Source organism: Carcharhinus amblyrhynchos, chromosome 20, assembly GCF_965287045.1.
Source record: "Carcharhinus amblyrhynchos chromosome 20, sCarAmb.v2.hapA, whole genome shotgun sequence".
Lineage (NCBI taxonomy): Eukaryota > Metazoa > Chordata > Chondrichthyes > Carcharhiniformes > Carcharhinidae > Carcharhinus > Carcharhinus amblyrhynchos.
In genome coordinates, this window is record NC_137343.1 from 48,626,948 (window position 1) to 48,654,575 (window position 27,628).

Sequence of the window (27,628 nt, forward strand, 5' to 3'; positions counted from 1 at the left end):
TGTTCAATCTTTCCTCATAACCCAGTCCTTCCATACCAGGCAACATCCTGGTAAACCTCCTCTGCAGAGTCTCTCCAGAGTCTCCACGTCCTTCTGGTAGTAAGGCGACCAGAACTGGACGCAGTACTCTAAATGCGGCCTAACTAATGTTCTATACAACTGCAACATTAGACTCCAGCTCTAATATTCTATACCCTTTCCTATAAAGGCTAACATACCATAGGCTTTCTTCACCACACTCTCCACTTGTACTGCCACCTTCAAAGACTTGTGCACTTGGACCCCCAGGTCTCGCTGCGATTCTATACTCCTTATGGGCTTACCCTTTATCATATAACTCCCCCCTACATTATTCTGGCCAAAATGCATCACCTCACATTTATCCGGATTAAACTCCATTTGCCATATATCTGCCTAATCTACCAGCCCATCAATATCCCATTGTATTGCCAGACACTGTTCCTCACTGCCTGCCAATCCAGCCATCTTAGTGTCATCTGCAAATCTGCTGATCACACCACTTACTCCCTCTTCCAAGTCATTAACATACACTACAAAGAGAAGAGGTCCCAGTACTGAGCCCTGCAGCACACCACTAGTGACAGACCTCCAGCTAGAAAAGGACCCCTCCACTACTACTCTCTGTCTCCTCTTTGCAAGCCAGTTCTCAACCCATCTAGATACCTGGCCACGTATCCCATGAGCCTTAATCTTTTCTACCAACCTACCATGAGGGACTTTGTCAAACGCCTTACTGAAATCCATATAGACGACATCAACAGCTCGTCCTTCATCGACCGTTTTTGTCACCTCCTCAAAAAATTCTATCAGAGTCGTAAGGCAAGACTTCCCCTTTACAAAGCCATGCTGTGTATCCTTAACCAGATTGCAACGCTCTAAGTGCTCATACATCCTATCCCTAAGAATCCTCTCCATCAACTTGCCTACCACTGACGTCAAACTCACCGGCCTATAGTTACCCGGGTTATCCCTCCTACCCTTTTTAAACAGCAGTACCACATTCGCTATCCTCCAGTCCTCTGGGACCTCACCTGTGTCCAAAGAAGAGACAAAGATTTGCGTCAGAGGAGCCAGTTGTTTGTTTGGATGCAGTAAGAGAGTTGGTGAGGGGGTGCAGGGGAGGATTGATTTCACGCCCTTGGAGAATAAGGTGTCGACTTGTCCAACCACATAATCACTATAATATTGGACCACCTTAACTTTGTCACTCGTGTTCTTAATTTCCTTAATTTGCTATTATTCTTGCTGTGCAAAAATTGACTGCTGTGATTGTTGATTTAACAAAGGTTAAATTTGCATGGTCAAAAATAATTCATTGGGTGTGAGGCACGTATTGATTGCAAAAGAGTTGAAGGATGCCAGGGAACTTACTTATGTGGAGGATAAACACAAGCAAGGACCTAATAGGCTGCACTTTTCACTGGATTGTGAACACTTTGTCACAAATACAAGCACACTGATTGGATCCTTTTCTTTTAAAATGGAAAGTTGATTTTAATTTAAGATAAAAGGGATGACATATTCTGGCATTTCCACGGTACTCAAATCTGGCACGGACTGAAAAATGAATGATTTCTTAAGACACATGAAAGTCATGAGCAATTTCTGGCTGCCAACTCTTATTAAGTTTAAAGTTTAATTTTATCTCGATTTCATGACGCAGGGATGCCAATGAAAAAGTAATTGCAGCTGAGGTAATTAATGGTCCGTAAAAACACAGCCTTTGGGTATTTTACTGTTGGCAAGACATAGTTAATAAATGAGGTTCAGGTTAAAAAACAACAATGGACGTGTGAAGTCCTATTGCTTCATCTTTATGGCCACCTTTAAATAGCTCACTATCATCTAAAGACAAGCAAACACCACAGGAATTACAGAGGACAGGGATTGGACACAGCGTCAGGGCACCATGCTGAAGAAACTGGTATGTCCAATAAATGGATTCCTCCTGCTTATTATTCTATCTGTGTGTTCCCATCTACCTGCCAGCTCTGCTAATACAGATGTGTTTGGGTGCAAAAAGCCAAAATCTGATCGCACAAGGTTGGAATATCACTCAGAGAAACCATGATGGATGGCTACTGAAATGGGGATGTCACACTGGCGCAATAAGGCTGCTATTCTGAGGTCTTGGCACACTGTTGGCACAAGAAAGGAAGCTTTAGTCTGTATCTAATCCTGTGCTGTTCCTGTCCTGGGAGTCTTTGGTGGAAACAGTGTAGAGGGAGCTTTACTTTGGATCTAACCCTGGGCTGTATCTGTCTTGGGAGTGTTTGATAGAGACAGTGTAGAGGGAACTTTACTTTGTATCTAACCCCGGGCTGTGCCTGTTCTGGGAGTGTTTGATGGGGACGGCGTAGAGGGAGCAAATCTTTGATTTGATTTGATTTTATTATTGTCACATGTATTAACATACAGTGAAAAGTATTGTTTCTCGCATGCTATACAGACAAAGCATACCGTTCATAGAGAAGGAAACGAGAGAGTGCTGAATGTAATGATACAGTCATAGCTAGGGTGTAGAAAAAGATCAACATAATGCAAGGTAAGTCCATTCAAAAGTTTGACAGCAGCAGGGAAGAAGCTGTTCTTGAGTCGGGGGGTACGTGACCTCAGATTTTTGTATCCTTTTCCCGAAGGAAGAAGGCGGAAGAGAGAATGTCTGGGATGTGTGGGGTCCTTAATTATGCTGATTGCTTTGCCGAGACAGTGGGAAGTTTAGACAGAGTCAATGGATGAGAGGCCGGTGTGTGTAATGGATTGGGCTACATTCACAACCTTTTGAAATTCCTTGCAGTCTTGGGCAGAGCAGGAGCCGTACCAAGCTGTGATACAACAGAAAGAATGCTTTCTATGGTGCACCTGTAAAAGTTGATGAGAGTTGCAGCTGACATACCAAATTTCCTTAAGTCTTCTGAGAAAGTAGAGACATTGGTGAGCTTTCTTAATTTATAGTGTCAGCATGGGAGGACCAGGACCAGAATGACATCTAATTCCGTGCTGTACCTGTCCTGGGAATGTTCGATGGAGATAGTGAAGACAGAGCTCAACTGTGTGTGGAAAAAGGGTGAGAAATGTTGAGCCAACTCATCATCAACATCACCTGGCAGAGAAAGGCAAGCACCAGAAACCTGTGAGGAAGGCTCAGTTATGAAATATTAATCGATATTATCTGGACACCCTGGGGGTGATTCTCCCAAAAGTACTGAATTGGTGGGAAAACTGTTCTAGATCACGACTGTTTCCTCAGTTTAACTTCACACTCGAATCTCCCCTCTCTGCATTGGAGAGGTTACAATTGTGAATCTCATTAAAAACCCAGGGTTGCGCGGGGCTAATTTGCGCCGGAATTGACAGCTCTGGAACTCCTCGCATCTACACTGATCCCATTTGCTGACCAGTTCGATCACAGGCCAGCTCGGAGCCCCCGCAGTGTCGTCCCCCCCCCCACCCCCCCGCCGCTGAACCAAGCCTGATCACAGCCCCATCAACAATTCCCAGGCCAGCTCCGCTCCTTCCTGTGCTGGAAGTCCAGCCCCCACACTCAGCAGTCGCAATCTCTCACCCCCCCCCCTCCCCCAGCTTGCTCCAATCACTGGCCTCCCTCCATGCCAGACCAATCCCCATGAGGAGTGGCAGCGGGGGCCCCCACCCCCACCAATCGCCCCTAGACCTTGCCTACAGTAGGCCCTACCCCTTTGGCATTGTCCGATGCTCAATTGGCAGTGCCAAGGTATCCCCTGGGTATGGGCACTTTGCCCCTTGGGCAATGCCAGGGGTCACTGCCAGGGTGCCCTTGCCCAGGGGGCCCTGAGTGCCCCCCTTCATTCCAGTGGGCCTGCTAGCTCCCTGAAATGTGGGGAGCTACTCTGAACCTCGTTGGGATGAAGTACCCCTAGTGGGGCGGGAGATTCAATGGGGACTGGCAAGTTCTCGATAACGAAACACAAGACGTACTTAAACTATATTAAAGAAAGATTCAAATGACATACCTGCCTTCCCACCGGTTTCCAGCGTGGTGTGGACCCTGACCGTTCTCCGGCTCCGGCATGCGTTCCCGGTACATGTGGAAGTCCCAGAAAAAGGCCGATGATGCAATTCTCTCAAGCAGACCCACTGGAAAAGTTGCCAGTTGCGATGGGAGAATTGGCCCCCCCACTTCCACCAAATTATACTTGAAGGAGGAAAAATAATTTCTTTGCTGGGACTTGATGACAGTAAATATTTTGCTGGTGGCAGGACTCTGTCCAAGTCCCATTGATTAGGAGTGTGCATGGTGAAAAATCAATCTTACTTATAGAAGGTGTTCACTTACACAGAAACACTTGTGGTGTACAATTGGAATATCAGTGCTTCTTCTCACACTGGGATACCTCTGGATAGCAGCGACTTTGATTTGATTTGGTATGTTGTCACATGTATTAGTATACAGTGAAATTATTGTATATTGCGAACTATACAGACAAAGTATACAGTACATAGAGGAGAGAGTGCAGAATGTAGTGTTACAGTATTAGCTAGGGTGTAGAGAAAGATCAACTTAATGCAAGGTAGGTCCATTCAAAAGTCTGATGGCAACAGGGAAGAAGCTGCTCTTGTTTTGGTTCGTACGTGACCTCAGACTTTTGTATCTTTTTCCCAATGGAAGAGAGACTGTTCAGGGTGCATGGGGTCCTTAATTATGCTGGCTGTTTTTCCAAGGTATAGACAAAGTCAATGAGTGGGAGGGTTGTTTGAGTGATGGATTGGGCTTCATTCGTGACCCTTTGTAGTTCGTTGCGGTCTTGGACACACAGGAGCCCATACCAAGCTGTGATACAACCAGAAAGAATGCTTTCTATGGTGCATCTGCAAAAGTTGGAGAGAGTTGTAGCAAACACGCCAGATTTCCTTAGCCTTCTGAGAAAGTAGAGGCGTTGGTGGGCTTTCTTAATTATAGTGTCAGCATGGGGGGACCAGGACAGGTTGCTGGTGATCTGGACACCTAAAAATATGAAGCTCTTGAACATTTCTACTTCATCCCCATTGTTGATACTGAAGGAGAGTTCACCAGATTCTCTCTTTCCTGTTCTCCTTCTCGTCATTGTTTGAGATCCAACCCATTACAATAACGTCATCAGCAAACTTGAAAATTGAAGTGGAGGGGAATTTGGCCACATAGTCATAGATGTAGAGGAAGTATAGTAGTGGGCTGAGAACACAGCCTTGTGGAGCACCAGCCTTGTGACTCTGCTGGGGTAATTATTGCTCCTTTCACCCCAAAAGGAATTCAGGTGATGTGCTCTGAGTCATTTCAATTACATAATACACGGTTGTATAACTGCAAATATTATTGGAAATGGAATGTAACACAGTAGTAAATGTCCACTGTGAACATTCACTTGTGACAGGAATCAGTTACAAATTGCAAACTCCGTCCAAAAACAACAATGTTTATTTTTTAATGAGATGTCAAAATAAATCAATGTGTGTGCTTGTTGCTGTTAAATGAGCAATGTTTATCTTGGCTTTTGATCTGGGAATGTAGATATAGTCATTAGTCAAGCCTGTTCTGGCTTTCCATTAGATCTTGACATATTGGTATTTTAACCCACCATCGTTCCCCAGCTCTCTAATACCTGTAGACTTGGTTGTCACACAATCATGTAACGACACGGTCACACCTAGCATCACATGGTGGAAGTGTGCCAGATTTCCCTGGGACCTCAAGCAGAGAACAAGTATTTCTTGCTGTTGCAGAATAGTTAATTAAACTTACTGTTGTTACAGTAAGAAGTCTCATGACACCAAGTTAAAGTCCAACAGGTTTATTTGGAATCATGAGCTTTTGGAGTGCTGCTCCTTCAGCTCCTTGTGAGACTTCTTACCATGTCCATCCCAGTTCAATGCTGGCATCTCCACCTCAATACTGTTGTTACAGACAGTGTTACAGTGAAACACAGCAAACTACAATACCCTTAGCCAATAAAAATCTCTCCATCTCAGTTTTTAAATTTGAACGTTGATCTCCCCACCCCAGCTTTTTGTGTGTGTGTGGGGGGTGGGGGGGGGCTCTAGATTTCTCTATCCTTTGTCTGGGGGAATGGTTCTTGATGTCACCTCTGACCAGTCCCACTCTAATTTTAAGATTTGACTCTTCAAACCAGAAAACTTAGTTTCTTTCCACCCTATTTCATCGAACCCTTGAAACTTTTTAAACACCTCTGTTGGATCACCCCTGAATCTTTTATATACAAGGGAATGCTAGCCTAGTCTATGTAACGAGTTTTCAAAATTCAACCTACTTAATTCAGGTCAATTTGCACTGCAATCCAATATATCCTTTATAAGCTTTAGAACTGAACACTGTGCTTCCAATGTCTAACCAGAGTTCTGTACATCTGCAACATGACTTCCACTCTTTTTGTACTCGAGCTTTCTGCCAGAGGAAGACCATTAGCATCTTAAATTACTCCTTGTACCTGTCCAATAGCTTTTGGTGATTCCTGCACCATGACGTTGAAATCTCTCTGCTCCTCCACAGTCCTTGTGTTCGTGACATTCAGAACGTATCTGCTCTGTCTTTCTTGGATTGAAACTGGGGAGATTTTTCCACTTTGCTTGCAGTTTTGCCAACTCACTTAATCTGCGATCCCTTTGAGTGTAATTTTATTACCAGTATGAGAAGCTTGCACTATGATTTCCACCTGGCTTTGTTCACTCTGTAGCTGCAGGGAAGGATGCTTCTCCCACTGATCCTTGTGACTGGCATCGGAGGCGGCTTCCAATATGGATTCAACATGTCTTCAATCAATGCACCTTCGACGGTAAGTAGTCCCAGTTTGTACTGAAAGAGGTGGTGTTGATCATTTCCATTTAATCTGTGAAGCAGACAGAGGGAGTGACTGCTTTAACAGAGCTTGGTTATTGAATGATGCTCTGGGTGAGTTACTGTCATTCCACCTTTGGGATCAAGGGAGCAAACCTACCCAAACTGATGGGGTTAAAAACCCCTTCCCTGCAGACTGAAAGTGCTCTTGCATGAAAGAAGCTATAGAATCATACCGTTTGGAAGGAAGCCACACGGGTCATCATGCCTAGACCAGTTCCTTGAAAGAACAATTCAAAGAACAAAGAACAACACAGCACGGGAAACAGGCTCTCGGCCCAATAAGCCCGTGCCGCCATTTTAACATTAAGAGTGCCCTCCTCTACTCATGACCTTTGTCTACACCTATTGGGGAAGATTGAGAGAAGACTAATTTAGGGACAATTTGTTACACCAATCAGCCTAAGAGCACATTCTTGGGATGTGGGAGGAAACCGGAGCACCCGGAGAAAACCCACGCAATCATGGGGAGAATGTGCAAACTCCCGCAGACACTAGCCCAAATCCATGTATCTGCACAGCAAACAGTGATAGTCACTGAGCTGTCGTGTTGCCCGTCAATTCGTCCCTCTCCCCCACTCTTTTTCTCTGCAGTTTTCAGCAGGTCTGACAGGATCTGTGGAGAGTAAAACAGAAGTAATGTTTCAAGTTAAACACAATTCATCCTCAAACTGCAAACTTGTTCTTTTCGAGTTTTTCAGTTATTATTGTGGCTACTTTGTTACAACCAGTCTCCAGGGGAAGCTCTCAGGTGAGGCGGGATGAACTGGCTTCCTTTATTCAGCCCCCTCGGTTTGTTGCAAAAGGATTAAAATGGGATCCCTTCCCTTGCGGATACCTTTTCCCCGACCAATATATTTGTTTTAAAAGGGGCCAATTTAATCAGGCTTTCTTGAGTTAAAAAAGAGGGAGTTTATTAATTATGAAAAATGATAAAGCACGTAAGTAAACATTCACACGGGTTAAAAATAAAAATTAAGTCCAAAAGTTTAAAAAAAAATCAGTTTTTGACTTGTCCATGAGGGTTAGAAGGCAGAATATTGCAGCCGTTATGATTAGTAATTCCAGTAGCGTTAACTCCAGTAGGTGAATAGTTGGTTTCTACATTCCAGTGTTCTGCAGTTTGGCTGAGAAACTGCCCTCTTTCCTTTTCAGCTGTGACTTTGCTGACTCAGCTTGCTTCAGCAATCGAGACAGAGAGAGGGAGTTACCTACAAAAACTGTAGGGATTGCTGCGGCTATCTCTCTTCTTGCGTTACACACTGACATTTCTTCTTGCACCACATACTGACACACCCAGCACTAGTTGACACTTTCCAAGTTTTGCAGCTGGCTTTTCTCCCAGTTTTTGTATATTCCTGGAAAGCAAAAATCCACAAACTGTCTGGGACAGTGCTCCCAGGATATCATTCCTGCTGAGATGTAAATAGTTCTCATTATCTCCACAGGAGATGACAGTTTTTGTATGGCTTTTGTGCTTTTGATGAATCCTTGTCTGGAGACAGGGTGTGATTTAATTGTCTCTCTCTCAGCGTCACCCACCAGCAATTCAGCCATTGACTGAATTTACATCCTGTGAAAAAACTTTTCCTCCCTAACAGAGGGGTCAATAATCAGTGGGCATAGATTTAAGGTTTTAGAGGGAATCTAGAGGGAGTTTGGGGAAATACCTTTTCATCCAGAGGGTAGTGGGAATCTAGAACTCACTGCCTGAAAGGATGGTAGAGGTGGAAATCCTCACAACATTTAAAAAGCATTTAGATGGGCACCTGAAATGCCATAGCATACAAGGCTACTGACCAATTACTGGAATTACAATAGATGGGTATTTGATGGCCAGCAGAGACACAATGGGCCAAATGGCCTTTTTCAGGGCTGTAACATTCTATTACTCTATGGCTGTGATACGTGATGTTGAAAGACACTACTCGACTTACCACAGAGAAGCTTGTCAGCATCACAATGAGGTTTCATACACAAAAAAAGCTTAATAATACCTTGCACAGCTTAAGGACATACCAAAACATGTTACAGCCAATTAGGTGCTTCTGTAAGTACAATTATTGCAGTAATTAAGAAAATGCAAGAGTCAGTGCACAGCAAAATCCCACACACAGCAAGATCCCACAAACAGCAAAATCCCACACGCAGCAATGTTATCATAATCAGATAATCTGTTCTAGTGATGTTGGTTATGGGATTAATATTGGCCAGAATACAAGAGGAGACAGTGGACGTTGTGATAATGTGACTGGATTAATAATCTAGGGAACCAGATTTATGATCTGGGCACAGGGTTCAAATCCCAGTAATGGTGACTATGGAACTATCATCAATTGCCATGTTAAAATAAACCATCTGGTTTAGTAATGCCCACAAGTGAAGGAACTCTGCCTACATCTGACTCCAGACCCACTGTAATGTGGTTGACTTTTAACTGCCCAGGAATAACCCAGCAAGCCACTCAGTCCGTGTAATTAGGAATGAGGTAACAAATGCTGGCCTCACCAGTGACACCCAAATCCCAAAGAATTAGCAAAATTCTGGTCTTCTTGGAATACTTTGTGCTTTGCACGCATGGGTTCAAATCCCAACCTTTTTGATTCTTTATCTGTTGTTTCCTCAGAAGTGAGATTCATTTTGGGCCTCCCCAATAGCCGAATAGATAAGGCACTGGCCTCCTAAGCCTGGGAATGTGGGTTTGAGTCCAATCTGGAGTAAAAACATTTTTACTTTCTAACTTGCTGGGCAGCACGGTGACATAGTGGTTAGCACTGCTGCCTCACAGCACCAGGGACACAGGTTTGATTCCAGTGTCGGATCACTGTCTGTGTGGAGTTTGCACATTCTCCCGATGTCTGCATGGGTTTCCTTTGGCAGTGCCAATTTCCTCCCACAGTCCAAAGATGTGCAGGTTAGGTGGATTGACCATGCTAAATTGACCCTTAGTGTCAGGGAGATTAGCAGGGTAAATACCTGGGGTTACAGGGATTGAGCCTGGATAGTGATTGTTGTTGGTGCAAGTTTGAGGGCCGAATGGCCTCCTTCTGCACTGTAGTGTTTATTTGCATTCACCTGAGGCGAGAATAGAATCTGGGTCCCTGGCGCTGTGAGGCAGCAATGCTAACCATTGTGCTACCGTGCGCCCAATATGTCTGACAAGTGATATTGTCTTGTTATCTCACTAGTCCTGAGAAATCTCGCCCTTTGCATCTGCCCTTAATTTTCCAATACTGATTGCCTTTTACCACCATTTCTCACTTTTTGTCAAGAATGAGGAAAATTTGAGATTGGGCCAACCCACACTCATCTGATTGCCGATTTCACAGTGACTGCAATTTCAAAAAGTACCTCACTGGGTCTAAAGTGCTTTGAGATATCCTGACGTTAGTGAAAGGCTGGGTATAAATGCAAGTCTTCCTTCCTATAATTTATGTTTCTGTTTAACATCACAGTTTATTAAGGCATTCATTGCTGAGACATGGGTTACCCGCTTTGGGACAACGCTGGATGAAACTGCTGTCACACTGCTCTGGTGTGTGATTGTCTCAATATATCCAATTGGAGGACTGATTGGAGCCCTAAACGCTGGACATCTCTCAATAAAGTATGGGAGGTAAGGTCTGCCAGGGATCTATTCAGCGAACATAATGCACAAGATGTAAATGTGTTTTCCATGGATTTCTCTTTTTGCTTCGGATTTGCCAATATTTATCACCCATCAACCAACCTAAATGGGCAGTACATTGCAACTTGCTTAATCTGATAGATGGCTAATCTCTAAACTAAAATGGTTTGTTCAGTGATCAGCTAATACGGCCACAGGCTGAGCTGATTTGCCCAAAATGACAGGGCCACTGCTGACAGTCCTGTAATTACTTACCAGCTAATTTGTCTTCCCTTTCAATGAGGAATAGAATCAAAGATAAACTGACCATTAACATACCCACACCAGTAAGCAGCAGAGAAACATCTGACTTTGCGGAATTGCTCCTGATAATGATTATACTTGCTTTGTGATCCAGGAAGAACGCTCTGCTCTTCAACAACATAGTGGCCATCATAGCTGCGATAATAATGATGTTCAGCAAGGTGGGACGGTCCTTTGAGATGATCCTGGTGGGGAGGTTCCTGTATGGAATCAATGCAGGTACCAGTGGAAGTGCTTTGTCCTCCTTCGGTCATCTTTCAAAATTTGCTGTTATGTTTTTGTTAACTGCAGTTCAACTGTTTTCTCTGATGTTGTTAATATAACATCGGGCCCATGCGGGGTCAGCTGGGGGTGTCCTGGAGGTTGGCAAGCCAAAATGACACTGTTAAAATGGAGTCAAACTCTTCAGCAAAAAATGTACATCCTCTGGTACTTTAACAGGGATTGTGGGGACATTTGAATGATGAGTCGGTCCATTTCACAGAGAAATTCCTTACTCTGTAAGTGATCTTTTGTATTCAGAGAGGAGGTGTGAGAGAGAGCTTTGTTCTGCTAAATGATACAATGGGCTTGACAAAGCATTGAACAACTGACTGAACCTCTTGTTCACCAGATTGTTTCAATACAGATTGTATTCCTGTACCAGACCTCAGTTTAAATCCACAGCATTATGCTTTTAGCTTATTGTTTACAGCTTCACAAATGTATTATCCAGAATGCTGAATGGCAATCTCATCCATTTACTTACAGGCAAAATTCTCTCTCGCAGCACTCAAGTATTATTGATACTTCTGAGTGTGATATCGATGACTACTACTGAGTTTGTTATCAATGAGTATACTGTTGACTGTCTGTACTGTGGACTGCATTACTGATGACTGTGCTACTGGGCGTGTGTATTGATGACTGTAGGGCTGGGTGTGTGTATTGATGACTGTACGGTTGAATGTGTGTATCAATGACTGTATGGTTGGGTGTGTGTACTGATGACTGTATGATTGATTGTATATATCAATGACTATACAGTTGGGTGTGTATTGATGAATGTGTTGGTTGGGTGTGTGTACTGATGACTGTACAGTTGAGTGTGTTATCAATGGCTGTACGGTTGGGTGTGTGTATTGATGACTGTACAGTTGGGCATGTGTATTGATGACTGTACTGGAGTGTGTGTATCAATGACTGTACAGTTGGATGTGTGTATTGATGACTCTACGGTTGAGTGTGAGTATTGACAACTGTACGGTTGGGTGTGTGTATTTATGATGGTATGGTTGAGTGTGTGCATCAATGACTGTACTGCTGAGTGTGTAATCAATGACTATACTGCTGAGTGTGTTATCAATGACTGTACAGTTGCGTGTGTTATCGATGACTGTACAGTTGCGTGTGTTATCGATGACTGTACAGTTGCGTGTGTTATCGATGACTGTACAGTTGCGTGTGTTATCGATGACTGTACGGTTGCGTGTGTTATCGATGACTGTACGGTTGGGTGTGTTATCGATGACTGTACGGTTGGGTGTGTTATCAATGACTGTACGGTTGGGTGTGTTATCAATGACTGTACGGTTGGGTGTGTGTATTGATGACTGTACAGTTCGGCGTGTGTATTGATGACTGTCAGTTGGGTGTGTGCATTGATGACTGTACAATTGGGTGTGTGTACTGATGACTGTACGGTTGGGCAAGTGTACTGATGACTGTACGGTTGGGCGAGTGTATTGATGACTGTACGGTTGGGCGAGTGCATTGATGACTGTACGGTTGGGCGAGTGCATTGATGACTGTACTGTTGAGTGTATTACTGTTGACTGTACTGGTGAATGGATTACTGATAACAATAACTGTCATCACTGTGTTGTAAACTGACACATGGATTATTAAAGTGGGGGTGCAGGCCAAGAAGATCCCAGGCAAATGAGACAATACTTGGGGCTGGTTTGTTAAAGTGGACAATGAAGTGAGTGAAATTTGCTTTTATCAACTTAAGAGATTTTTTACTCTGTTATTTGAAGGTATTGGCCTCAATGTTCACAGTATGTACCTAGGGGAGAGTGCGCCAAAGGAACTGCGAGGTTTGGTGTCTTTGACCCGCGCAATGTTTGTTGCTTTTGGAAAATTCATTGGACAAGTAGTTGGACTCAGGTAAAACTCTCAATTTTTAAATTATGAATTTCACCCAGTACTTACTTCTTGTTTCGTGCTGAGGGATAGCTGAAAGTTTAATTTTTCCTTGACTCTTTTTAAATAACGTTTAAAAATAACTTATTGGGAAGTGAATGACACTGGCATGATAATCCCGATGAAGTTGACCAGTTAAAGGTTTATGTAGGCCCTGTGACTACCACCATGGTCCATCTCTCTGTGCTCCTAAAACAGCTACAAATCTCTCTGAAGGTGGACGATTTGTCATAAATTCCCGATGCAAATAATAACTTGCCCGTAAATAGCTCCTTTAGTACACCTGAACGTCCCAACGCACATCATAGGAGCAAAATTAGACAAAAAATATTATTGAACCAAAGAACGAGACATTAGGACAGGTGACCAAAAGCTTGGTCAAAAAGATAGATTTTAAGGGGCATTTTAAAGGAAGAGAGAGCAAAGAAGGAGGTGGCGAGCTTTAGGAAGGGAAATTCAGAACTTGTGGCTGAGAGCCAAAGGCACAACCATCAATGGTGGGGCAAAGGCAGTTGGGAATGCTCAAGAAGCTGGAATAATCCTGATCATTGCCTCCAACATCATGAATGCCCCTCCATCCACTGTCATAAAGCTCTTCCCCTCTGATCCTGAGAACCCTCTCCTTAGCTCCAAATCTGCTGGATAATTCCAACCCACTGATTGCTAATTGGATATCTGGATTTGGGTAATTACTGATCAGAAAATGATTGTTGATACTGGGCACATGATCACAATACTTATAATCACACAGCATGTGCAAATAAAACTCAACTTTTCTGAAAATTTTGTTTACAAAGTAATGACTGAAAATCAGATTGTTTTTAATTCATTCATGGGACATGGACATCGCTGGCTGGCCAACATTTATTGCCCATCCCTAGTTGTCCTTGTTCAGAGAACAGTTGAGTGTCAATCACATTGCTGTGGCTCTGGAGTCACCTGTAGGCCAGACCAGGTAAGGACGGCAGATTTCATTCCCTAAAGGGACAGTAAATGAACCAGATGGGTTTTCCTGACAATCAACAATGGTTTCATGGTCATCAGTGGATTCTTAACTCCAGATATTTTTATTGAATTCAAATTCCACCATCTGCCGTTTACTTCCTTAGTTAATGATTAATAACCGCTCCGGTTTCCTCCCACACCCCAAAAACGTGCTTTTAGGCTGATTGGTGTTAATAAATTGTCCCTAAATTGGATCTCCCTTAATCTGGCGCACATATAATTCCCTAAATTTGCTCCCCTTTATTGTGGAGTCCAAGAGGAGTTGACAAAAGTCATAGGTAGAAGAAGGATTGGAACGAGGCACTCACTGAGTGTTAAAATGGGTGGGCTTGTAGGGCTGAAGGGCCTGTTTCCTGTGCTGTGTTGTTCTTTGATGGTAGATATTTATGAAACATCTACCAAGTATATAAATATACATGTGAAATATATTAACTAGAAAGTGTGTAATAAGTTTTCTGCTAAAATTAGTGCCTGTGGTTAAAAGCGGTGTGCTAGCCGTGCGTGTAAGTGATTTGTATTAAATGGCGCTGCAGTGGAGTACATGTGTTGGTGTGAATATTCAGGGTGATGGCCAGTGTCTGGTGCTTTCTAACATCACTGTCTATCCACCTTTGTTGTTCCTCAGGGAGATCTTAGGCACCGAGAATGCCTGGCCACTGCTGTTGGCTTTTAGCGGCCTACCTGCCCTCATTCAGCTTTTCCTGCTGCCCTGGTTCCCAGAGAGCCCCAGATACCTTTTGATCGACAGGGGCAATAAGGTCCTATGTGTGGACGGTGAGTGCAAGGGGCTTGGGCGAAGGGGGAGGGATGGGTTATGGTAGATGGGGAAGGGTTGGGTGATAGTGAGATGGGGGGTTTGGGGGAGGGGTGGGTGATTGGGGGACCGGTGGACGAAGAAGAGTTGTAGGTTTTGTTCAATGGGGGAGGGTTGGGAGTTTGGGCGATGGGGAGGGGTGGGCGATTGGGGGAGAGTTAGTGATAGGGAGAGGTGGAGATTCGAGGAGAGGTGGCGAAGGGGAGCAGTTGATCGATGGGGCAGGGTTGGGGGTTTGGGGAGGGGTGAGCAATGGGGGAAAGGTGGGCGATTGGGAGGTGAGGGGGGGGGGGGGGGGTGTGCTTCAAATGGGCCGGATTTAGTGAAAACAGTTTTAGCTAAATAGTCAATTATCCCAAAGATAGGTTAGATGATGATGCCACAATGAAATAATTGAACACACCCTGCAACCACACAGTGTGCACGTGATCAAGCAGTAAGAGGCCTGGCTGAATCTGAACCAGGCCAGTTCCTTAAGAAAAACCATGACTTGTTGTGTAACACACAGTATCATTAACACCCTGTTCTATTACACTGAGAATCCTATTCCATTTTGAGGAATCGAAAAGACACTACACAAAATCCTTATCAGATCCATTTTGAAATAGAGCCACAAAAGGAGATATTTGGGTAACTGACAAAAGCTAGTCCAATAGATAGACTTTCAGGGACACCCCAAAGGAGGAAAAGGGAGGTAGAGAGGTGGTAAGGTTTAGTGAGGGAATTCTAGAGCTTAGGACTTCGAAACTGAAGACATGGCTGCCAATGGTGCCAAAGCAGAGGCACACAGAGTGGTCAGAATTGGAGGATTGCAGATAATTCAGAGTGTTTTAGGGCTGGAGGAGGTTACAGAAATAGGAAAAGGACAAGGTCATGAAGGGATTTGACAGCAAGGTTCAGAATTTTAAAATCATTGTACTGAACGAACAGAAATCAGGCAGACAGGAATTAGTCAACACTTCACTCTGATATAAGGCTTGTGAGGAGGTGTTAGATTCTTGATGAAGTCCCTCTCTCCCCAACTAATTGGCTGCTCTTGTATATCACCCCTCAGCACTCCGGAGACTCTGGGGTCAGGGAGACTTTTTTGAGGAGGTCCAGGACATGGAGGCTGAACAGGCTGCAGCGAAGGGAGAACGACCAAAGACTGCACGGGAGCTGTTCCAAGACCGCTCGGTACGATGGCAGCTCATAACCAACATCATGCTGACTGTTGCCATGCAGCTGTGTGGCATCAATGCGGTGAGTATAGGCAGCGTTTAACACATCTAACTCAGTGCAGGAGACCGACTGAGAGACATCTCAGAAAGAGGCTGAACTTGAGACAGCGAGAAACAAAAAAACGAAATAAGACAGTGGGTTAAATCTTCTGGTCTCTAGACTGTTGATGACCAGACATTTGACTGAGCTGTACATTAAGACCCTATGGAAGTACTGACTTCTTTAGGAAATGCCCAGGACAATTCCCTGCTTCCTGTGACCCTCCGTAAATATTTTTGACTCTGACTTCAAGTCGAAGATTTTGGCTAATTCCAATATACTTACCTGGACAGTTACCCAAGTGATGGTACACAACACCCTGCCAATCACACCCCCTCAACTACCCTTCTGACCCTCTAACCACTCCCCCAAGCCCCGCAACTACCCCTCCCAACTACTCCACCCGGGCAGCCGACTACCCTCCCTGCCCAATTCAACCAGACCTGACTACCCTCCTGACCAACCATCCCCTGACTCGACTATCCATTCACTCATCTACCCAGCTGCCCAACTTCCCAACTCACTCATCCACCTCCCTCTATCCACTCATCCATTCACTAACAATCACTCGCTGAGATTCAGACTAGACATTGAAACTCACCATTCGACAGCTAGTGATATAAAAGCTAGCGTGTTTGTTTTCCCTGACTCTACTGCGATCCTGTGGAGTTCTGCAAGGGACACTGCACTGGGTTTTCACAGCCAGCTTCAGGAGGCTCCAGTAGAAATGCTGAGTAGCGTCGGGTTGGGGAATCCCTATGCGTGTGATGGCAGTCCAACAATAATTGCTGTGCCTCAGAAGATATGGACCAGAGAGTAAAAGAGAGACACAAGGAGTTATAAACAGAGCAGTCTCTCACAGCCACACACACTCAAACACATAGAAATTAGGAATCCTGGCGACAGTAACACATTTCCCAACTCCCTAAAGCCTGTCCGCCATCTAAAAGGCACAAATCAAGTGTATGATGGAATATTCTCCAGTTGCCTCGGCTGCTCACTGGTCAGCACTGCTAGCTCACAGCGCCAGGGACCTGGGTTCGATTCCCGGCTTGGGTCACTGTCTGTGTGGAGTTTGCATGTTCTCCCTATGTCTGAGTGGGTTTCCTCTGGGTGCTCTGGTTTCCTCCCACAGTCCAAAAGACACGCTGGTTAGGTGCATTGGCCATGCTAAATTCTCTGTCACCCGAACAGGTGCCGGAGTGTGGCAACGAGGGGATTTCACAGTAACTTCATTGCAGTGTTAATGTAAACCTACTTGTGACTAATAAATAAACTTTGAAACTTTAAAGAATACAGCTGCAACAACACTTAAGAAGCTCAACACCATCCAGGACAAAGCAGGTCACTTATTGGCACCCCATTCACCACCTTAAACAAGCACTACCTCCACCACTGACACACAGTAGCAGCTGTGTGTGCCATCTACAAGATGCATCACTTCTTCAACAGCCGCTTCCAAAGCTATCTCTACAACCGAGAAGGATAACAGCAGCACATGCATGGAAACACTATCATCTACAAATTCCCTTTCCCCTCCAACACACACACCATCCTGACTTGGAAATATAACGCTGTTCCTTCACTGTCACTGGGTCAAAATCCTGGAACTCCCTCCCTAACAGCACTGTGGGTGCACTTACACAACATGAAATGCAGAGCTCATGACTACCTTCTCATGGGTAATTAGGAATGGGCAACAAATACTGGCCTAGCTCGTGATGCCTGCATCCTGTGAATGAACAAAAAACAATTACACACACACACAGGCACAGACAGAGACACTCACACACACTGACTGACGCATAGAGACATACTCAGACATGTAGAGACACACACCCAGACAAACACAGGCATACATGATTAAACACACACATACACACACACACATACATTTAGTACAAAGAGTTAATGGACATATAGAGACTGTGACAGAAAGAAAGATAACTGAAAGACTGAGGGAAAGCCACAGATAGAGAAAACGAGACAAGAGAATGAGAATGAAAACACATGATTAAGGAACACTGTTTAGACACACTGAATGCGTGTTGTTACAGTGAAAGAAAGATAGCAGCTCTGAAGTTTACTTGGTTTTCTTTCTCCTAGATTTATTTCTATTCCTCGGAAGTATTCCAGGAAGCTGGAATTCCTGATTGGACGATACCGTATGTGGTGTTAGGGGCTGGTGCGACACTCTTGCTGACTTCAATGATTTCTGTAAGTGCCAGTCAGATTGGGAAGTGACGGGGAGAGAGAAAGGGCTTCACACGTTCTGTTTGACCAGCTTGTTTTACTGTTTGCCTGTTGTCTTGGTCAGGGATTTTTCATCGAGCGAGATGGGAGAAAGGCCTTACTGTGGAAAGGATACGGCCTGATGACTCTGTGGGCAGCACTCTTGTGTGTCTCCCTGCCTCTGCAGGTGAGTGTTAGCGTCTGGAATCTAATCAAGCGGCTCGGGGGGGGCTGGGGGGTTTTAAAATATCTACGTTAACAGATACCGGGGAGCAAGTTGAAGGCTAGAATTGAATTGAGGAGTTTGGTGGGATTTACATGTACAATATGGAATGCAACGCTTCCAAAAGGATGGGCGACAAATTCTGGCCTTGCCAACAATGCTAATATCCTATGAAAAAATTAAAGAAACAAATTCTCAGGAGTGAAATATAGACTGGAACCTAATTTCGTGGAGGTGATAGTCTGGCTGTTGTCCCTTTCATTATGACTGTACACTTAACATGTGAGACACTACCAGGAATACCTGTGATATTGTTACTAAGAGAAGATCAAAAACCTGTTTGCAGAATTCTGAATCATTCTCTGCTCTCTTATCCCCAGTGTATAATATTCAATTCTCTATCAACCTCTTGTCTTCCAGCATCAGTTCACCTGGATGCCATACTTCAGCATATTCCTCATCTTCGCCTATATCTTCAGTTATGGAATTGGTCCTGGTGAGTTCAAATACATTCACACAACTGGAGTGCCAGCGTCCCACCAGAGGTGGGGGAGGGGGGCCAGTGTCCCACCAGAGGTGGGGGAGGGGGGGCCAGTGTCCCACCAGAGGTGGGGGAGGGGGGGGCCAGTGTCCCACCAGAGGTGGGGGAGGGGGGGGGCAGTGTCCCACCAGAGGTGGGGGAGGGGGGGCCAGTGTCCCACCAGAGGTGGGGGAGGGGGGGCCAGTGTCCCACCAGAGGTGGGGGAGGGGGGGGCCAGTGTCCCACCAGAGGTGGGGGAGGGGGGAGCCAGTGTCCCACCAGAGGTGGGGGAGGGGGGGGGGGCCAGTGTCCCACCAGAGGTGGGGGAGGGGGGGGCCAGTGTCCCACCAGAGGTGGGGGAGGGGGGGGGGCAGTGTCCCACCAGAGGTGGGGGAGGGGGGGCCTGTGTCCCACCAGAGGTAGGGGAGGGGGGCCAGTGTCCCACCAGAGAGGGGGGGGGAGGGAGGTGACCAGTGTCCCACCAGAGGGTTGGGGAGGAGTGGGGCAGTGTACCACCAGAAGCAGTGGAGGGGGCCAATGTCTCACCAAAGCGATGGGAGGGTGGGAGATGGGTCGGTGTCCCACCAAAGGGAATCATAGTCATGCAGTCTAAATGGCTGAGAAGGAGGCCATTCATTACATTAAAACATCAGTGTTTTATTGTAGTGGGGGAAGGGTAAAGGGAGAGGCATTGTCCCATCAAGGTGGATTGGGGGTTGGGGCTAGCTGGACAATTTGTATTCCAGGACAGGGTGATCTGACATTGAGAATATGCTTGACTTTCCAGCGGGTGTAACTGCGATCATCCCCTTCGAAATCTTCACTCAATCATATCGACCTGTTGCCTTTGTGATAAATGGTTCTTTCCAATGGCTGGGCCTTGTCCTTCTGGGAATGATATTCCCATTTATTGTGGTAAGTAAGGTCACAAATAGCTCGTAAAGAGGAATCCTCAGTGTAGCATTCAGTAGGTTTCAGTGCTTGTTATGTAAGAAGCAGGGATAGGAGTCAAGCCTTTGAGCCCATTCCTTCATTCAGATAGATCATGGTGTGTTGGTTAGGTATACTGGCCATGCCAAATTCTCCCTCAGTGTACCTGAACAGGCGCCGGAGTGTGGCAACGAGAGGATTTTCACAGTAACTTCATTGCAGTGTTAATGTAAATCTACTTGTGACACTAATAAATAAACTTAGGATGACCTTCTCCAATGCTGCTATGTCCTTTTTAATAATATAAAGACCAGAATTGTTGACGGTACACTAAATGTAGCCCAATCAAGGTGCTAGTTTTAACACAATGGTCATGGCCAGCGTTCCCCCCACCCCCCCAACAGTGGGGTTTCTGGAAGTGGAGGCAGCTTGCTATTGGCTGCTGTTGGGATCTTTGTGTGCCAAAGTCAATGGATTTTTGTATTGCTCGCCTACCCTGTCTCTGGGGAACCCAGTAAAAAGTCTGACAACACCAGGTTTTAGTCCAACCTATTTATTTGATAATATTCTCACTAGCTTTCGAGGGGACAGCCTCTTCGTCAGGTGAATGAGAGTTCTGGCCTCAGACAGAGCATATAAAGCACAGACAGTTTAGAGATTACTGATTAAAATGCGAATCCTTACACCTAACCTGCTGTTCAAGACCTGAAGTGGCTGACAATGTGAGTGGTAGGAGCACTGATCACAGTTTAAAGAGATGTGTATTGTTTCCAGACAGTACAGTAAGTGAGGTTTTGCAAACCCGCCAAACCCTGGGGAACCCGCCACAGAAGTCACTTTCACCATGACTGGAAGATACCACACAACCTCTCTGTTTTTCAATTTTATTCCTCTGTTTTTTATGGCCATATTAACCTGTGTATCTTCTTTCAATGACGTGTGTATTGGTACCCCCATGTCCTTGGGTTCCATACCTTACTTTAACATTTATTTTCCAAAGAGTATATGATCTCTATACTCTCTCCATCAAAATGCAATACCTCATATTAATCTAAAGTTAAGTTCATTGGCTGGTTTACATCCATTCTGCAAGTTTATCAACGTGTGCCTGTATTTTGTAGCAGTCCTCCTCAGTATTAACTATACCCCCTTAATCTGGTGCCAGGCAAATTTGAAATTGTATTTTTGATTTCTGATTGTTAAATCACTTATAAAAATAGTGAACAATGCTGATTTCAACACTTAATAATCATAAACACCTCAATTAGGGCTGGAATTCTGCAATGTTGTAGGCCCCACCACTGCTGCCACTGAGAACAGGGAATCTGACACTCAGCTAAATCTCCAGCTGTGCCAGAGAATCCTAGCCACTGGCAGAGTCAGAGAATTCTGGCCTAGGTCACCCCTTAATCTTCATTACTCAAAACAACACCATTTAACACCTCCTGCTAGTCTTTGTAACTAACTTTATCTTCTACTCTGTTTTGTCAGCTTATTGTCCATTCTACTATTTGTCCTGACCTTACATGCTCTGACCTTGGTCATGAGATTTCTATGTGTGATCTTATCAAAGGCATTTGGAAAAGGCAAATATATTATTTCCACTATATTACCATTATCTATGTCCTCTATTATTTCTTCAAATAACTTTTTGACCTTCCTTTCTTAACATCTACCTGTGCGAGCTCCTCTTTATTATATCTTTTATTTCTAGTTGTTTTCCATTTTGTCTCTGGCCGTTTTCTATGTTATCAATGATGCTAATTTGTCTACAGTTCGATGGATTTGTTTTACCTTTCTTTAAATTTTCAAATCACATTATTTGTCCTCCTGTTCTCTGGCACTGTTCCCTTTCCTAATTAATTTGGACATAAATGTAATTAATGCCTCTGCTATCTCTTCCCTTATTTCTTCTTAAACGTGTGATCCACATCTGGGTCTTCATTCTCTCTAGGTTTGAATAATTTATCAATGATCTTCCCCTAGTCATGTAGTTTCTATGATCTCTTGTTCTGATGTCATGTTCAGCATGCTTATCAATGCTGATCTTTCAATTGTCCCAGCAGCCGTAACTTTAGGGGGGAGAGAATTGAAGATTTCCATCCTCTTTTTGTGGGATGTTTCTTGACATCACCCAAGAGACTCTATATTTAAGGTTCTGTCTCGTTGTTCTAGACTCCCCCACCAGAGGCAATACTTCCTCCTTAGCCATCTTTTAAATAATTTAATCACTGTAAAGATCTTAATGAGATCATTCCCTTTAACCACCTAAGTGGAGAGAGGCTTTGGGGTGCTTCATTACAGAGGGATCTGGGTGTCCTTGTGCATGAGTTGCAGAAAGCTGGTATGCAGGTACAGCAAGTAATAAGGAAGCAAATGGAATTTTGGCATTTATTGCTAAAGGGATAGAATATAAAAGTAAATAAATGTTGCTGCAACTGTACAAAGCATTGGTGAGACTGCATCTGAAGTACTGTGTACAGTTTGAGGAGGGTTGTAGTTGCATTGGAGACAGTTCAGTAAGTTTACTGGATTGATTGCAGGGATGAGGGATTTGTTTCATTAAGAGAGATTGAGCAGTTTAGGCCTATACTCCCTGGAGTTTAGAAGAATGAGAGGAGATCTAATTGAGGTGTATAAGATGATAAACGCATTTGACAAAGTAGATGGAGAGCAGATGCTTCCTCTTGTGGGGCAATCTAGAACAAGAGGTCATAGTTTTAGGATAAGGGGTAACAGATTTATAACAGAGATGAGGAGAAATTACTTCTGAGGGTGGTGAGTCTACGGAACTGACTACCCCAAAGTGTGGTGGATGCTGGACATTGAGTAACTCTTTGAGGAGGAGATAAACAGATTTTTAATTGGTAATGGAGTTGAAGGGTTATGGAGAACAGGCAGGAATGTGGAGTTCAGGCTGAGATGTGATCAGCCATAATGGTATTAAATGGTGGAGAAGGCTCGAGGGGCTGAATGGTCTCTTCCTGTTTCTAGTTCCTATGTTCAACACTCAAGCTTAGCCAATACAACAGTTCCTCATAATTTAACCCTTTTTACCTCAAGAGACTTACATAACTGTACTGAAAAAGAATACATGGTGGAAAGTTTTGGATCATATTTAAATAACAAATTGAAGGAAAAAGTAATGCAGAAAATGAGTAAAGGCATAGAAATATCAAAGAACCTGTTTTACTTAAGCCCTCTCCACTTTTGTTAACTCATCTTGGCTCAATGTTAGTTCTCTAGCCTGTGGGTCAAAACAGGCTCCACTGGGAACCTAGGCTCACATTCCAGTGCAGTATTGGGAGATTAAGGTAAAGTAGCCAGAGTCCCAGATGGCCATAGGCTGCACTCTCCTTTGAATGGGAAGAGCTGCCTGGTAGTGATTTAACCTGAAGATCACCACACCTCACATGAGGGTCAAGGTTGAGAAGGCAGGGCCTTCATGAATAACCTCAATCGGTACTGGAATTGAACTTGCATTGTTGGCATTGCTCTACATCATTAACCAGCAGTACAGCCAACTGAACTAAACAGAATCACCTGCTGAGGGAGTGCTGCATTGTTGGAGGTGCCATCTTTCAGATGTTAAAATGTCTGCCCTCTCAGTTCAATGTGAAAGAATTTCTGGCACTAATCACGGACTTCTGGGAATATTTATTCTTTTGGCAGTATAAAGAACAGATTAGATGGTCATTTCTGGGATTTAACCTTCGCTATGTACAAAATGGTGTCATTATCAGCTGCATTTCAAAACAATTCATTTGTATCTGACTTCCTTTGAGGTATTTCTGAAAGATGTGGTATGATGCTGCTTAGGTATGTGTCTTTACGAAGAGGTGTGATTATGGTGCTGTACAGATACAATTTTTTGTTTAAATAAGAATAAGGAAAGTAACTGTGATGCGCAGAGATGCGGGTGAATTTGTGTATTTAAAATACGAATCTCCAGTTACCCTGCCTGATTCTGGCCTCTCTCCCTCTCTCTCTTCCAGGAAGGACTGGGCCCGTTCTGCTTCCTCATATTCCTGGGTGACTGCCTGATCATTGCAGTGTTTGTCTTCGTCATTCTGCCGGAAACTAAAGGAAAAACCATTCTGGAAATCAACGAGGAGTTTCGGAAAATAAACCGAAAGAGGATGGGAGGTAGCTCAGTGGCTTTTCGTAGTAAAGCCCAGCAGCACGATCCAGAGATCTTTGTCATTGCTACCAGACTGTAATGTGTTAAAGAGATAAACATTCTGATGGACTTGGACATTGGTGGGAGCTGGAGGAGGAGATAAAAACATCACTGCCTTCTGCACTCTGACCTCAGCACCTTTTGCAGGCAGCGTTTCTAATCAGTGAACAGCTCCCACCATGGGAACCCTCTCTACAACTGGAAACAAATAGGAGCCAGGCACAGAGGCTCTGAATGATGGATTGGTTATATTTTTGAACAATTTTGAAGAGATAGCCCTTTAAGTGGTTTTACTGCTTTAGCAGCCTCTTGCCAAATAACGTTTGTGTGTTCGATTCCCTCTGTAACTTATTCTCAGTGCAATTAATGGTGTGTCCTAAAATCTCAAACTGAAGGAACCTATTGTTAAAACAGGACAAAGGAAGGCTCTTTCACAGCCTTAGGACATCTCAAAGTGACAAAGAGGTAATAAATTGTGTGTCCATCATATAATTAATAAGATGCAGGATTGTCACATAAGTTTATAACGTGGTTATAACAGAGACATGGCTCAAACAAGGCTAGGGACTTGTTCTTAAAATTCCTGATTACCAAGTATTTAGGAATAACAGAAAAGGAAAAAAAGAATGTGGTGGTGTTGATTAAAGATGGTGATACAGTTCTTGTGAGAAGGAAACCTACCCTACAGGTGACTCCCTCAGACATCAACATGGTTGATTCCTAACTGGTATAGCAAACCACCCAACTGGGGCAGAAAGAAAGAGGAGAGTTGCAGTGCATGGACTTATGGAACTGTGCTTTGCAATGTATTTGTTGTCTGCCTGGAACAGTGCATTTGAGCAAAGAAGTCTCCTTGGATTTGAACCTTAAATGAACTATTACCGATTTCCAATCATGCGGCAAACAATAATTGTTGGTCAGGAAACAGCAAGCATGATCAAGTATTAGATCCCAATAAAAAGAATGAGACTTTGCTAATGAAAATAGAGCAATGATTATCTTCTTAAAACCCTCAAATAAAATTATAAGAGGGCATCAAGTCTGAGAATCCATCAGTTATATTTATTATATCAGTCATGTAAGCCAATACTTCCCGTTTCCCTTCAATATAGATATCATTACACAAGCAAGAACCCTCTGTCCCTGTCACTTCACCTCAGGCATTATACTAAAAAAAATTGTGGTGTCGAGAAACTTCCTCTCAACAACATTGCTGCTCTTCATTATCTCAACCAGACTGAGCTCCCTCTTTATCTTAACCAGACTGAGCTCTCTCATTATTAGGATTGGTCTTAGTTGGTAGATCACATGCAGGTACATGTGACATCTTTCAAAACCTTAACGCAACTCGTTTACATTAAAAGTGCTGAAGGGAATCCCTGTGACATCTTCACGGGAACCTAACGTGATGAGTTGATGTCACAGTGCACAAGGAAGCCCACATGGTTTCCACCCAAGGAGCACATTTCAACTTTCATTATATTAATACTAAAAGATGCTGGCTGAACTCTGAACTCAACCAGGTAACCTAGACAGAAACCTGAACCTTTTATTTATCATTTATCTCATGGGCAATGACGGACGGGCAACAAAATGCTGGCCTAGCCAACGCGCCCACATCCCGTGAATGAATATAGAAAAAGCCCTCTCTAGCTTGTCTGAAATTTAAAAGCCTATTTATTTGTCTCTGAATACCAGACCGATACAGATGCTTGGCTAGGGAGCCAGAGGCCCCTGCTGGGGTCCACTCTCCAGCAGTGTGGCAGGAATCAGGTACTCAATGCATATGAATAACACCAGCACATGACGCCAAATCCTAACACATCCACTCAGCTCTCAAAGGGCTCTGATTGATGGTCTGCGTTCACTGTTTACTGTTTGTTACTTAGCGTTTAGCATTAAAATGGCAAACAATGACTTTTATCTGTTGTGAAGATGTTTCTGAAAGTAAAGAATTTTTAAACAATATGCGTGGCACCTGAGTTCTTATTGTACATTTGGATTCGATGTTTAAAAGCTGTCTTTCCACTATTGCTCAGAGCTTTATTCTGAAGTTTTGAAACTTTCTTTGCACATTACAGCCAGCTGACGTTGCCAACTCCTGGAGTGAAACACCCAGCTTGTATCCCCTTTGCATCTTTCAAAACTTCCTGAGGTCCTGAAGTGTTTCATAGCCAATGCCCAATTTGAAAATGCAGTCACTGGTAGAATGTAGGAAAGCATGTCAGTGCACTGGTGCACATCAAGATCCCACAGAAAAGCAAATAACTAGTGAATGGGCTGGATTTTAGGGTCAGCAGCAAAAGAATGGCATTTGCCAGTCACTGTGCTACCAGCTGGCAAGATCTGCAGGATCTTGAGCTTCAATATGATATGACCAAATGTCTGAACTGGTATGGTGCCTTCTACAAGAGAAATACGATCATAAAACACAGGAGCAGAAGTAGGCCATTCAGCCCATCAAACTTTCAATGAGATCATGATCTGAAATAATAATCCTCAACTCCACTCTCCTACCTTATCCTTGATTCCCTTACTGATTAAAAATCTATCTCAGTCGCGAACATACTTAATGACCCAGTCTCTGCAGTAAAGAATTCCACAGAAATTCGTCTTCATCTCTGTCTTAAATCATGACCCCCTTATTCCAAGATTATACCCTCTGGTCCTAGACTCTCCCACAAGGGGAAACAACCTCTCAAACTCCCTGAGTATCCTATGTGTCTCAATAAGGTCACCTCTTGTTCTTCTAAACTCCAATGAGTACAGTCCCAATACAGTCAACCTCTCCACATAAGAAAATCCCACGCTACCTAGGATCAACCTATTGAACCTTCTCTGGACTGCCTCCAATGCCAGTATATCTCCCTTTAGATAAGGGGAGCAAAACATTTCACAATTTTCCAGATGTGGTCTAACTAGTCCCTTGTATAGCTTTAAGGCCAACATTTCATTTGCCTTCCTATTACCTGCAGAACTTGCATGCTAGTTTTTTGCAATTTATGCACGAGGACCTCCCAAATCCCTGAATCCCACTGTGCTGCAGTTTTCTGCAATCTTCCTCCGTTTAAATAATGTTCAACTCCTTTATTTTTCTTATCAAAGTGCATGACTTCACCTATCTATATCTCTTCGTAGACTCTTCGTGTCATCCTCACAAACTTGTCAATAGTACTTGCCCAAGTCGTTAATATATATTGTAAATAATTGTGGCCCCAGCACTGAACTCTGCGGCACTCCACTAGTTACAGGTTACCATCCTGAAAATGCCCCTCTTATCCCAACTCTTTGTCTTCTATCAGTTAGTCAATCCTCTATCCATGCTAATACGCTGCCTCGAATACCATAGGCTCTAACTTATTAAGTAGCCTTTTGTTCGGTACCTTATCGAATGCTTTTTGGAAATCCAAACATATTGCATCTATTGGTTCCCCTTTATCTATCCTGCTCGTTACCATCT

At 43.9% G+C, this 27,628-nt stretch overlaps 1 protein-coding gene across 1 annotated transcript; it reads left to right on the forward strand.

Moving 5' to 3' along the window:
- Positions 1-1,829: 1,829 nt before the first annotated feature.
- On the forward strand, positions 1,830-26,134 carry LOC145356006 (solute carrier family 2, facilitated glucose transporter member 11-like). Its single transcript, XM_080208560.1, has 12 exons — positions 1,830-1,945; positions 6,729-6,827; positions 10,345-10,505; positions 10,915-11,039; positions 12,839-12,968; positions 14,635-14,783; positions 15,878-16,065; positions 18,190-18,300; positions 18,401-18,502; positions 18,959-19,034; positions 19,846-19,973; positions 23,984-26,134. The coding sequence occupies exons 1-12, from the start codon at positions 1,931-1,933 to the stop codon at positions 24,206-24,208; spliced, it is 1,509 nt and encodes a 502-aa protein (XP_080064686.1). The 5' UTR covers positions 1,830-1,930; the 3' UTR covers positions 24,209-26,134.
- The last annotated feature ends 1,494 nt before the right edge of the window (positions 26,135-27,628 follow it).